Raw genomic sequence first — 14,766 nt, 5'->3', positions numbered from 1 at the left:
AATACATTTTATTTTAGTTTTATATATTGATTAATGACCTGCAGAATCTCCTGATCATACTAAGTGATTCATAATTGTCACTTTATACTTTCTCAATCTCTAAAGTGATTACATCCTTGCATTACATCCTTTAGGTTCATTTTCTGCAGGCAGGTTTCTGACAGAACAGGCAGATTTAGAATATAACATGCAGCGTTCTATAGATGGACACATAAAGAAATGAAAAAAGACATGTATGTGCTAACTTTCTAAACACTTTGTTACATTTATGATAAAGTAGATAAAACACATTTACGTCGGCCTTTGCTCATAGTTCTTGTCTTTAAATGAACTTTGTCTGTGTGTGTTTCAGGTACTGCACTCTCAAAGACTGAATGAACCAGCATTGCAGCCATGGGTCACTGTGAGCATCACAGGGAAGGTTGAAGCAGCCCACTGCACCTGCATGGCCGGAGTCCCAGAGACCTGTGTCGCTTCTCTTCTGTTTAAAGTAGACGCAACAGTGTTGATCTGTGGCACAAGGACTGCACTGTTAGACATTTTATTGTATTTTTACATTAACTTACTGGCAACACTATTGCCAGTAAGTTACTGTAATTACTGATCTACAGTATCTTTACTGTTGCGATGTTTTACAGTTCAACCACTTTACTGTAAACATATATTACAGTATAACAGCTTTACTGTAAACGTGGTTTACAGTTAGAAAGACTTACCGTGATTAAGTTTTATAGTATCACTGTACTGCAAATGTGGTTTATGGTATAACACTGTAATTGTGTACAGTATAATTTGTTTAGACTGTAATTGTGTTTTACAGCATATAAAATAATATTAACATTCATATTCAATATAAGAACATTTACAAAAAACAATATAATTCAATAAAGTAGTCTCAGAATAGTGAATTAAACCAACATTTATTGTTGATATTTTTTTTAACAAGAAAAACATTTTTCAACTGAATAAAAACAATGCCAATAACCAAAATAAATAGAAGCGTACATGAAAACTACACAGTCCTTCACCTTTCTGTCTGATTTTTTTTAAGGAAAACAGTTTTTCATTCCACTAAAAACAGGACAAACCCACCAGCATGAACATTAAATAAACTATTACAATTATAAAACAAAACTCATTTACAAAATGTAATAATTATCAGTGGGTCCCAGGAAATAGAATGTGACATGGGATTTAGATTTCCGTTACCAGGATGGTCGGGTTCAGCGTAGTCTTCATCACCACCTGTCAAAGACACATCATCAATATTCATGTTTGCTCAGGTTATTCACTTGTTCACATCTGTCTGAGATCATTCATACTGTTGTATGGATGTGTGTACAGTATGTATATAATTATCAGCTATGTAAAAGATATTATCATCTCTGTTCTTACCTAGTTGGAAGTCCTCCATTCAAACTCAGAGAGCCGCTGGAGGAAGGTGGTGATCCGAGGGCTGATGCTTGTAACCTTCCTCTTTACGACACGACCTGTCTTGCGGCTTGTACCAAGTTTTGCAGGGCATTTTGTTCCCATGTCTGGATTGATCCTCACAAAGAACCTTTTAACGGAAAAAAGGCTGCTTTAATTTCAAAATTAAAACATACGTTACAGCAATCACCTATATGTTTCTGCAACTGTAGTCAAGCTATCACATATATTTCATTCTTAAATGGTGTAAAGTATTTACCTCTGTATCATCTCCAGTGTGATGGACGCTGACTCCTGATACTCAAGGTTGAAAACGTAGTATGACGCAAAGAAGACAGCAAGGGTGCTGGCAAAGTCATGCATCTGCTCAGGCTCATAAAATACCTTGCCCTCCAAACTGATCATCCAGCGGCTTGCAGACATGAAATTATTCCCTAAAAACAGACAAGAGTCCAATAAGACAATGTGCTCACCCTTACAAATAAGGTTTCCAAAAGAATGCTGGATAGCAGGCCTCACACTGTACAAAAATAGAATCCACACGGTTTGCTGCTATTTCTCTTATTATTTATTATCTAATGAAAATTATGATCAATTACAGGAAAAAACTGCCTTATGTCTTTGCATTTTGGCCTGTGCTGAAATGTTAGGTTGTTTTTTCCTGTTGGTCATTGTGTATAATAAATAATAAGAGAAACAGCAGCAAACTGTGTGTATTCTATTTTTATACAATATAAAACAGACAAACCCCTGTTAAGTAAGTTGTTGTGGGTACAAATACCACAATAATTACATAGATTTTTTACAAAAATATTACAAGAGGATTGAAACTATTTACTTACCAAGCGCTATTACCCTTGGTGTGATGGGTAAGGTCATCTCTCTCTCAACAGACATCTTGGTGGAAAAAGCCTTTAAAACACAAAACGAACTGATTTGAATGATGATACCCAAAATCATTGAAATATTTTTCCTTTGTTTATGTTGACAGTATTGATAGTGCATGTGTAAAATTTTAAATATAATTACGTCAGCCAAGATGAAGATTGAGTCCTCTTTTTCTTGGAAGTACTTCATCAGAAGGAGGATGGCTGCTGTGGCGATCTGGTTGTGGTTCAGCTTTGCACTGTCGCACTCACGTAGCAGATGTTCAATCTCCTTGTTCCACTGAAGTCTCTGGCTTTGAAAGAAGTTCAAAATTCTCCTTCCTTTCGTAAGAAGGGCTTCACTGAGACGTGTCTCTACCTCAATATCTGTGAGTGTGTGGAAGTGAGTGCAGAGGCCTCTTTTAGTAAAAAGAAATGGCCAATGCTCTTGAACCTCACATAAGGTGGGGGCAGGCCAAGAATTAAGCATGTGCCTCTGGTAAATATAAGTCAAAGACATATAAGTATTTACATCTGTTGTTTCAATTGCTTGAGGACCTGCTGATCTGAAGACAGTTGACATAGTCTGTCTTTTTGTCTCCAAAGTTTCAGTCGTTTCTCCTTCTGGTAGGGTTGTGGGTTGCCAGTTGATGCAACCATAGCTATCAAGTTCAGATCTCCCCCTTTTGATGGCAACATCACCCTCATTGTTTTCCCTGGTAGACCTTTTCCTTGGCTGCCGGATTCTGCTGCTGACATTGTCTCTATTTACATGTTCAACTCTTGTTTTAAGCTGTTTGAGTAGGGAATAATAACCACAGCCTAATTGCTCACCTTCTGCAGTCTTATCTGCAAAGGTAGTGGGATACTTAGATACAATAGCTCTAGCTACCTCCCCACAAGCAGCTCTGTTAGGGTTGGGGCAGTGTACTCGCATTCCTTCTACAACAGTCCTAATCATTATTCTCCTGTCTTCTGGGTGAGCCATTCCACCAGTTGCCAAGGTCTGTGAAAGTCTTGTTGGCATCTTCTCCCAGGGAACTGAAAAATTGCTGATCCAGGAGGTGTTGCTTACATTTGGTTGTGTGGAAGGGAGTTGACCTGATGCTTGTGCAGAACAGAGTGAACTACCCTGTAGTGGCATTTGCACAGTTGTTGAGCAGGTGGTTTCAGGTTCCTTTGGGTTGTTTGAAGAGCCAGACTCCACTTGGTCGTCGATATTCACACACACACATAAACACAGCAGAACAATTCCACATTAACTATGTACAGATGGGTTTTTTGGAGTATTTATTGAGTAATACTCTTATATAAGACACAAAAGCAAGAGTGTTGGAGAAATAATACCAATGGCAATGAAAGCTAGTTTTAGTTTTGAAAGCTATAACAATTTCAAAATAACTCTCAAAATAACTAATTTACAACTATTTTCAAGATAGGACTGCAACCATTTATGACATTAATGCATTCTCACCTTTTCTGAATACTTGAACAAGTCTTCGACTTTGAATTGGTGTCAAGAAAGGCTTGATATCATCAGGCTCAACAAACAGGAGATCTTCTCTGTTTCTAACACCAATAATGTCTGTCAGGTGCTCAATAACTGCCCTCTTTGTCTCTTCATGCAGGTCAGGTAATGCCAGGTTAATTTCATGATGTAGGCTGCCGCTGTCCATATCTGCAATGAATTAAGAGGATGATATTGAATGATGCAAAGATACAACGGTTAAACCTGAAGCGATATACACTGGCAGAGGGTAGTAATCAAACAAACTGTCTGCTTGAACACATATGAATCTTTTTTCAGAATTGTGTAGACAGTGAAGTCCAAGGTTGATCAGTATCACAGATTGAAGGATGTCCAAAACAAAGTGTACTTGTTTGTGACTGATGAGGATCACTGAGATTTTTCCAAAGATGTGGCCACATTCATCATGACCCATAGCAACAACAAGCCCTTTGCAATATTTTGTTCCTTTGTAAACTACTGCTGATACCTCTGACGTTGTTTCTTTCATCAAGCCAGCTGTCCTGACAGACTCCTGAATTAGACCATTGTACAACTGCTCATCATATTCACTAGTTTCACCAACTGCTTGAACTGCTGGAGCAAACAATGGTCCACTGCTGAGGTACGCCTGAAGCAGCTGGTGCCTTTCTGCCAGTGTTTTACAAAGGTGAACAAAGTTGTGCAGTTTCCGGGCGCATTCCTTGAAATACGAATGCTTACTCTCGAACCGGAGAGTCCACAAGCGAATAAGAGGCCCAAAGTGCAAAAAGAGGTCACTATAGTGCAGTAAATAGTGATGCTTGGGCTTGAGTGGGTGATTAGGGAAAATTGTGTGTCTTGAATGAACATACTCCTCTGTTATTATCTTAAGGTATGCAATCTGGTCATGATGGATCTTGGGAGCACATATGAGCTCAACCATTTCCTTGAGCTGTAGATAAAGTTGCCAGACCTGACTGTCCTCAGGATTTTTTATCCTGTCACCAACCAACAATGGCAACAGTCGCAACAGACACCAGTTCTGTGCTGCAGAACCAGAAAGTTTTTTGCCACACTCCTTAACCTCACATGGTTTACTGAGACTATCATTCCCTGAGTATTTAAACTGTGTGATCGACCTGTTTAGTTGTGCATAAGTGAAATGCTTTTCCTGTTTCACTAAATGACTGATGTACAATGCCAAGTCATTAGAGACTACACCTTCAAATAAATCATGACCCAAACATGGGGGAAGCCCAGTACAGACATGAAAATATTTCAGAGAATTAAAGGATGAGTCAAACTTTACCCCCTGTACCATGTCTTGGTCAGTGGTGGATAGCTGTTGTACACTCTCCTTGTGACCAGTGATGGTTCTTTTTGGACCAAGCTTTAGTGGTGTCTTTTCAAAGTCTGTCCTTTCAATCAAGCAGTATCTACAAAAATGCGTACTACAACTGAAGTTTTCAGTGAAACCACCTAAGCAGTGTGAACCAAGATTATCTCCACAAATGGAAATCAAGGCCGCTTTGAGGGTATTTCCATCATCTGTCTCAATCCCTGTATCTTCTAGATCTTTAAGGTCTGTGATAATACTTGAGAAAACTTTCTCCTGACCAAATGTCTTGAAGTCCCTTTCTCTGCACAGCATCACCAACTGCATGGGATCAACTGAAGAGCGATTGTGTGGCTGGACCTCACCTAGACTCATGTAAACCCCCAAAACTTTATGTTTTTTCTTCCCTGACCCAAGAGGATTCACAACCTCAAATCCATCCTGGTAAAGGATGATGGACAATGAAGAAGGATTGTCTTTTAACAGAGCATTTTCTTTTACATTTCTTCCATCTGCCACATCCTCTACAACCATGTTGGAAGAGGTATGATTTTTGGATTGGTGATATTGCTCTTTAACACTTGACTGTCTAAGGAGTGATTTTAATGTCTCTTTGATGGAAATGTACTGGCAAAAGCATTCCTTTCCAGCAGCATCACTTCCCAGATAAATCTGGGTGGGTTCAACATAGTCAAAATACTGCCTGTAAAATGTTCTTGTTTTGTCAGATCTGAGTATTCCTTTGTTGTATATTGTGAAGACATCCTCTTTAGAGAGATTTTGAATAATCATTTCTATCTCAGTTTGTGGTATGTCTAGCTCAGAAAGCTTGCCCTTCAACTTGTCAAAAACATCTGCCATAGAAGTGCTATGGACATGCAGAAATCCATCAAGAATACATTGTATTGTGCTCGCTGGCAACAGCATCTTGGCTTGCATTTTCAGGTAGAAAAGAGCCAAATTATGTAAAAATGTCTCTTGTTGATTATCACACTCCTCTAGATGATCACATGGAGTTGGAGTCAGATTCTCCTCAGAAGGCTGAGTACAGTCTATATTTTCGGGGAGAGTTGACACCTGAGTTGTTATCACCGGCTTATGTTTCCTGGATAAATGTGTGGCAAAAGATGAGCGCACTCTGAAATGTTTGTGGCAGTCATCATAAGGGCAGACAACTTTCTTGCCATCTTTAATATGAAATCTCAAGTGAGTGCATAATGCTGAAAAATTCTCTGCCACATAGAAACATGCCTCAACTCCACAAGCAAGATTTCCTTTAAAATGGGTGTGTTTAGTCTGAGCCCCGCGATAGCGGTGGTTCCTGTGCATATGGGATCTGAATGCAGAAAATGTTCGATAGGAAGAAGGACATTGCTCTATTCCACATGTGAATCGATAATTAGCTGTGTGCTGATGTTTCTTCGTATGATAACAAAATTGTCTTAATTCTGAACAAAAAACACCACAAAATTTACACCTGTACATGGCTGCATGTGTCTGAATTTGAATTTCCAAAAAAATGTTGTCTACCTTTATTCTCACTAAATATGTCTTTTTACCTGCTGTTTTGTCTTGTCTGTCAAAGAACTGAGGCTACATCACACTGTCAGCGCGGCCAGCAAGGGCAGGAGGACAGCAATGCACCACACTGGGCGGGAAAAGACAGAGAGACAACTGTTAATTTAATATTGCATTTATTTAACCCTTGAAAAATATATTTACATAAGCAAATAAAAGAAAAAAAAACACACAACCCATCTTTTCCAGAATAATTCAACTAATTCCCTTTTGACCAACCTAACACAGACGTTACATGGTTTTCATATGAAAAAGACCCTGGAAGACGTTGTATTAAAGGAAAAAAAAACATGCTCCCCTTCCCACTTAAAAAAATAATAAATATTAAACTTAGGTTGGAGTTCCTCGCGCCACCAACCTAACGTTATTTTAACTTTTTAATGTTGTGTACTGCAGCTCACACAAAATTAAATAAAGCAGGCTAACCTACATGAGCAAGCTCAAAACTGGATAAGATTGTTTTAGCAGTCTCTAAATTTCCAAAAAAAAAAGTTGTCTTACTTTATTCTCATTAAATGTGTATTTTTACCTGCTGCTTTAGCTGAAGCTAAATGTCCCACTGTTAGCGTGGCCAGCTTCTCAATAGTCATAGAACAGAAGCGCAGGAGGACAATGCACCACACTCGGCGGGAAAAAGACAAAGACTGTCGTTGCGCCTGTGTTCCTCGCCCCTCTCCGTGGAAAATATATGTCTAAATATTTATTTGAATAAGAAAAGAAAAAAACACACACAACCTATTTTTTCCAGAATAATTCAGCTAATGTGCTATTTCGACCAAGCTAACACCGAATTTAAGCCCCCCCTCCCCCACACACACACAAAAAATATATATGCTCTTAAAAATTAATAAACGAGTATGTTAGGTAGGAGAGTCCTTTGCATTACCTTATGACGTCCCGTTTGCAGTTTCCACACAGAGGTCCAACAATAACGAGGTGCAAAATCTTTTGTCCTCTCGAGCATATCGTAACGAAGAGTTAACAAAGTTGGCCTGTCTTTCCTCTCCTGTCAATCACTGGATCACAGGTCATGTCAGTCAGGATATGGAGTGGTGGTTGGTAGAGATAGGTTGGTGGGCGGGGCCAGCATGCATTCAGTGTGTGTTTCACTAAGTTGGGTTGACTAGTTCCCAGAAGAGTTCTGTACATGTAAATGAGCAATTCAGTTACTGCTCGACTGAGAAGCCTCTGCCAAATTATTACAATATTCTCCACTGACTGAAGTTCGCCTTTGGCAACGCAGTGGCAAGCACACATTTGCAGCAGCTGTGCATGTGCATACAACTGCATGCAGCCGTGCACAGAATGATCAGAATTCTTGAACCTTACACACAGGCAAGTCCCCTAAAAAGTCAAAACCATAATACTTTCACTGGTATCATACTGACAAATGGCATAGGTTGGAGGAAAATCTGGAAATGGTTGGCAGTGAAAGAGTTAAAATGTAATGCACTATTGCAACCAACCACTGAAAGAGTAAAAATACACAAACAGTATGATGAACCATTCAAATCACATAATACAGTAGCACTACTGCTAATGTGTTAACGGTAGGTATAACTACTACCGCAATTTTAAAAAATACAGTAAGTAAATGTAAAAAACCTTAATATACCCATAATGCAAAGCAAATTACAGTAATTAACTGTAGAAATGTTTTCAGGTAAGTTACTGGGCATTTTGTGGTATTTTACTGTGAAAAATACAGCAAAGGTTAACAGTGTGTTACAGATGAACCTGCATACTGGGTTTTGCTGGGTAATGTGACCAAGATACAGCCAGAGGTTGGCCATAAGATAGATTTCTCCTCTTCAGCTGCGCCAAAAAAAAGGCTCTTGATCAAAACATAAGCAGACCATCTGTAGTGACAGGTAAAAGGAGCCGTCCTCAAAAAAGAAAAATCCCACCTGCTACTGTGGAGGAGTTGTCACTGCTATAATGCCATGATGTTTTATCTAGGGGTCTAGATTTATGCCTGTAGTGCACTGCCGTGTAAATAATTTGCATTTACTGAATATGTACTGACTGAGTCCCACTGTTCAAAAGTTGAATAAAGAAACAAACTAATTTTTGCCTTTTTTTTCTTTTTTTTTTTATTAAAACCACCTTATAGAACATCACATCAGGTACAATGTAGAATCCATCATTTATAGTTTACAAATGACAAAATGTTCACACAAAATCATGACAGTGTTTACATGATATCACCCACTACTAACATTACTTTATTTACTGTATCTTTTGAAAAAAATACCGCTATTTTAACAGCACAATACTTAAGAATATTTAACAGGAGCAGGTTTCATTTTCCCTGGTTTTATTATCACACTGTTCACCAAACGCAGTAAACCTTCACCATCTTATCCAGGAGGGTCACCTCTTCACCCTCACATGGAAGAAGTAATCTGATTGGCATGGTGGTATGTTTGAAGCAGGTCCCTTGTGTAGCGCTGGAACCCAGTCACGATGTTTCATCCTTCTCATAGGCTGGTTTGCTGCAATAATGCCAAATAATTAGCAACTCTATAAATAGAAGGTAGTTCTGCAAAATCACTCAGTAGCATGTTTGTTCTAATTTGCTATGAGCTCAGAGCGCATCGAAAATAAAACTAATAGGCTATAAAGAGTGATATGGACATATTTAGAACTTACCGGAATGAAAATGTCTGGAGCACCAACAGATATTTGGAGATGGAAGAGAACTGATATCAGCTCGTCTCACAGCTGCTATCCAGGCTAAACGCCTTCGTTTGTTAACATCGATACACGAGCTGCCTCATGTTGCTTCCAGGTTGGGAAAGAATGAAAAGACAAACCCTTTTCAAGCTTATTCTCTTGCCGGTCGTGCGATCGAACATTGCAGCCGACCACACAGCAAGAACGAACCATGGCTATGCTTTCACTCCTTTTTCACTTAGACCCCCAAAATGGCGGATCGGGCCAAAATCCTTTCCACGCCCACCCCCGTGACATCACGCTCCAAAGCCCTATAGTCCAGTTCTGAGATCCCTTCCCAGATGCCTTAACGCCCACTCACATCCTGGGCCATCTGACCTCAGGAAATCACATGATAGGGTGGGGCCAGGTTTCACAATGAGCTCACCCGAAACCCTGGCTGATTGGGACCCACACCCGCTTTCACACCTTGGCTCAGGTGATTAGAGGAACATAAGGGGGTCCTTTTGTCCGTCTTTGGGGGGGATACCCCCCGGGCTTAAATCTGGGACTCTCCACCATTTGACCCTAGAACTGAAGAAGCTTCTCAGATGAGAGGTGAAACGTCTTCAAGCAATTTAAAGAAATCCAGATGCTTTTCTTTGCAAGCACCTTAGCATACGATGACCTGTGACTGAGAACCATCACAGACAACTGCATGAATATTATTGTTTAGTCAGATTGTGTTAGATTCAATGCTAGAAAATAAATTACTCAAAGTTTTTTTCAGTTTTTTTCAGTGACGTTCTGCTGGATTGTATAATAGCATACCTTTTATCTTAACAACATATACAATGTAATTGTTCTGTATCACTAAAATATTATTCCCAGTACGTTGTTAGTTATGTGTTTTTAGCGCCCTCTGTGGTCGTTTCAAGTAATGCACCGTAGAAATGGTTTGTTTTGAAACAACTTTATTGAACAGGAAGTCAGCTCAAGGAAAGGAAGCGAGCGAAAGAAAGAGAGACATATCGGCACACGGCTTATGGTGTCCTGTCGGAAAATTTACTGTCTACATCTTTGGTTTACGGTTGTATCGCCGGTATGTACTTAAAGTTAAATTACAACTTGTTTTTGTACATTATGTTGCCGCTAGCGCAGTATTTGACCGTAAAGCTAATCTCGGTGCTAAGCTAGCTATCCGCGATGTCGGAGGTCGTCTGAGATAGCCTCAGTAGTTGTTTAAAAGTTTATATAATTAGACATATGCTGTGTATTAGTATTGCGGTGTATAAATGTATGTTATGCTACGCTTATGTATGTCTTGACTGTATTTTTTGTCTTGTTTCTAGTTTTACCCTTTTGAATGTCAGTAAACCTGTTGACAACGCCCATCGGTCTTCAGAGTGGTGATATGAGAAAGGTGTTCACGCCCTTGCATCAGACATGCACCCGTAACGGCACAGTAATAGTATGAAATATCATGCTTTATTATGATGTTAGCAGTAGTGATGGGATTTCCGGCTCTTTTTAGAGAACAGTCTCTTTCGGCTCCCAACCGGCTCTTCAATTGTTTTGTTGCTTTAATTAATTTATTATTAACAACAATATAAAATTATGCACAAAAGGAATTACTAATGTAAAAAAAAAACCTGTGGTTTTATTTATATATGGTTATATATAAATATATATGGTGGCCCCTAGAGACAAAACACGTACAAACTCCAAAACACATTTCTAGCGTTAACTGAACTTAAATTACACAATTAAAAGCATATGTGTATTGTTTGTGTATTTATACACAGGCACTCATATATATTCAAATAATTTAAAAAAATGTTCATTTACCTGTTACTACCACACACCAAATCCGGTCGTTTGTACTTGCTGACTTGTGTAGCCACTAGGTAACAAAAGCCAAACACTGCGCCTAGCATCCTGGAGCACTTTTGTTGTGTTTTGTACGTGTTTTGGAGTTTGTACGTGCTTCAGGGTTTGTATGTACAAACATCCCAGCCCATTGTTCCTTCAGTGGGCTGGTTTCAGTCATTATGCAAATGTACTGTTTATAAGATTGGGGAAACCTACAGTCAGCTGATGAGTGACGAAACATTTCTCCCACAAAACGCTACGTCCAGATGAACAGAATCAACTTCTGGAGATACATGTTTTGGAGTTTTTATATGCTTTGGAGTTCGTACGTGTTTTGGAGTTTGTACGTGCTTTGTCTCTAGGGGCCACCGTAAATATACTTTTATTTATTCACTCCACATAAAATGTAATAAATAAATCATATAATACAAAAACCAACTAGTCACAGTTCAACTTTTAACTATTTAAATTTTCAGCTTTTTCCTTTTAAACAAATTTAAAGTGAAACAACACAAAACACTGCAAACCACAACACAATTAAATATAAATTAAAATATGAAAACAAAAAGAAGATGCACATTCTCTGTCATATGGGCCTGCATGAATAAACTTTCTGAATTCTTTAACATCCACAACTGAAAATAGTTGTGGATGATTACTATGCCTTTCTAATGTGACGTTGTTGTCCTTGGCTCTTTTTCTCTCTCTTTCCCTCCCGCTCTGTTCCTGTGCTACTGCGAGTGTAACTACCGCCCCTCCCCCCTCTTCCCAGCGCAAAGCACAAGGCTCACGTGCGGAGTGAAGTGGAAAAAAAGTGTGAGAGAGAGGGTGAGAGAAAGAAAAAAAAAAAAACCCGACTCGCGTCGTTCCCTTCAAAGAACCGGCTTGAAGAGCCGTTTCGTTCGCGACCGACACATCACTAGTTAGCAGTAGGAAATTTGTTATCTTAGCCACTCCAGAAGCAAAATGCTGTAAATGGGCTTACTTTCTGTTGCAGGAGAGACATTGCTTTACTTCACTTTATTCTTTTTAATTTTTAGATCAAAGTATAATGTATCCATTCAGTATGAATACTGCTTTCCAGGGAGTACAAAAAAAACCCAGATGAGATACTGTAAACCCTGGTTTATTTGGTTTGTTTAATTGATATTTAATTGAGTACACTCCAGATGCATCAGCTCAGTGTTCTGGCATCACGCATACTGACTCACCAAGATGACTTAATGGGACATTCAAGTGGTATGAGTCAATTGCTAATGCCATTAGTTACACTGCTTTACCTCTTTTGATTACATATAAAATGTCTGCCAACGCCAAGGGTGATAATTTTGGATACATCACGTTACCTGCAGTTTAACATCTACTCCTTCACTACATCAGTGCCAAATCATCTAAAGCTAGATTTAGTGGGGGGAAAAACATTGGAAAAGCTCTTAACCCAAAAAGAGGAATGCCAAGATGCATGAGCTGAAACAAAATCCAACCTTAACCCTCAACAGGTCAACAATGCCCTGGTTAGTTTTAAGAAGTTGAGACACAGACACAGTCATGGTACTGCTGTCCTGTATGACATGGTCTTGTTACAAGCTAATATTGTAAAGCATTATTTCATAATATATTGCTAATTATATTAAATAGTTTGCTGAAACCATGTGTATCATTTACACATTGCGGGTTAGGTCTGTTCCATCCATCCTGTCAGGTTTACATTGTTGGATTGTCATTTATGCTTAGAAATATTTACTCATATATGCTTAGAGTTGTATAATCAATGGCATGTTGGTAGAGGGTTGATCCTTAATAGTCTGCAAAGACTTTGTGTGCATTCCAGGATAAACATATATATGTATATATATATATATATATATATATATATATATATATATATATATATATATATATATATATATATATATTAGGCCCTGCGACAGACTGGCGACCTGTCCAGGGTGTACCCCGCCTCTCGCCCTATGACAGCTGGGATAGGCTCCAGCGCCCCCCGCGACCCTGAAAAGGAGAAGCGGAAGCGAATGGATGGATGGATATATATATATATATATTAGGGGTGCAACGATACACAAAATTCACGGTTCGGTTCGGTTCGATACTTTGGTGTCATGGTTCGATATTTTTTCGATACAAAAAAAATGTTCATGCCTTTTTAATTTGTCATTTATTAAAATTATAAATATATATTTTAACTCAAAAGTACAGTTTTTAAATTTAACCCTAACCCTTGTGCGTGTTTTTTATTTTGACAGCGAATACGCACCTGCGGACCACTTATGTGCAGCCCTGGTTATTTAGCTCGTCATATTACATCCACAGAAATTCTTTTGTCCATGAAACCATAAAGCTGTACTTTCTTTTTGCCTTACAGTCTGATTTGTCATAACGTCTCCGTTTTGTGGTAAGCTTTTCTTTGGCTGTCACTTCTTCACCCTGACCTGTCTTATTTGGCTCAGCAGAACTGAAATGCTTTTACACACGCACTCACATAAGCTCAGCGATTCTCTGCGCGATCAACCTCTCACATGTTTAAGCTTGCTGCGGGAGATTTCACTTGTCATGTTTGCATAGTAAGCTAACAATTAATAAGACGATGTCAGAGGAATTGGTGCGCAAATTATCATCACTCACAGATCAGTGCTGTCGCTCTCTATACACAGTTCGCGCGATTGCAAAGTGAAAGCAAAAAAACAAGCGCAAATTCAAACGCGATTTCAATATGTCACATATTGACAGTGGCTCACCGATGCCAATGACATAATTACCCAGCTACATTTCCGAAAGAATGCAAAAGCATTGACATATATTTTTCCTTCCTACAAAAGCCCGACGGGCAGGGAAGAGATAGATTTTGGTACCCCGACTGAAAAAATCGCTAGCCCCAGGACGTCGGGCTAGCGATATTGCGAGCCCTGTATCTGATTGAGGAATCACTCATCTTTGGAAAAGAGAGTTTATTACAGAGAAATGTCTCTTTCCAAAATAAAAGCTATACTATCCGCTTCTTCTGGGCTATATTCTCAGCAGCATATTAAACAGCTGTCTAAATGACTCGGCTAAAGTTAGTAGCATGCTTGCTTGTTTTTTTTCTGCTTCCACTTGTCTTTGCACTAGGATGATGTCGGCGTAAATGTGCAGTCATATTCGTTGTGTTCCCACTAGTGCTTTCAGGTTAATCTCGTTGAAATGACCTTAACGCCACAACACGGCAAATCTCCGTTAACGAGCTACCGCCGATCGCCCCGTGCATGGGGCTAGACGGCCAACACGTTAACGAGCTAACTGCGCTAACACACTAGTTCCCACCCATGTAATTGAGCATTGCATGGCACATCCAACATACTGTTTTACTTTAGTCCATGACTCGCTTACCTTCAGGGTCATACGTCACATGAAAACCAAAATAATTCCAAACGCCAGATCTGAATGAGGGTGGGGGAGGTCCATCTTGTAAGGAGAGCTTAACTTCTGTCTCGCTAGCTTGCCCTGCACTCTTTCTTCTGACGATGCTGTCTGTGTTGAGCGCTCAG

The 14,766-nt window shown here is 39.2% G+C and overlaps 1 protein-coding gene across 1 annotated transcript; it reads right to left on the bottom strand.

Moving 5' to 3' along the window:
* Positions 1-1,045: 1,045 nt before the first annotated feature.
* LOC146677096 (uncharacterized) lies at positions 1,046-7,838 on the bottom strand. The gene is made up of 8 exons (XM_085381125.1): positions 7,587-7,838; positions 6,682-6,770; positions 3,772-3,975; positions 2,461-3,503; positions 2,274-2,343; positions 1,691-1,865; positions 1,396-1,561; positions 1,046-1,245 (listed from the first exon to the last, which is right to left on the bottom strand). Exons 3-7 carry the CDS (start codon positions 3,971-3,973, stop codon positions 1,396-1,398), a joined length of 1,656 nt encoding a protein of 551 aa, XP_085237251.1. The 5' UTR covers positions 3,974-3,975; positions 6,682-6,770; positions 7,587-7,838; the 3' UTR covers positions 1,046-1,245.
* Between the last annotated feature and the right edge of the window lie 6,928 nt (positions 7,839-14,766).

Source organism: Rhamphochromis longiceps, linkage group LG2 (genome assembly GCF_057381845.1).
Source record: "Rhamphochromis longiceps isolate RC_006_pf linkage group LG2, R_longiceps_female_GT1.1, whole genome shotgun sequence".
Taxonomy (NCBI): Eukaryota; Metazoa; Chordata; class Actinopteri; order Cichliformes; family Cichlidae; genus Rhamphochromis; species Rhamphochromis longiceps.
The sequence above is the reverse complement of the archived record's forward strand: the minus strand, read 5'-3'. Positions and strand labels throughout refer to the sequence as shown.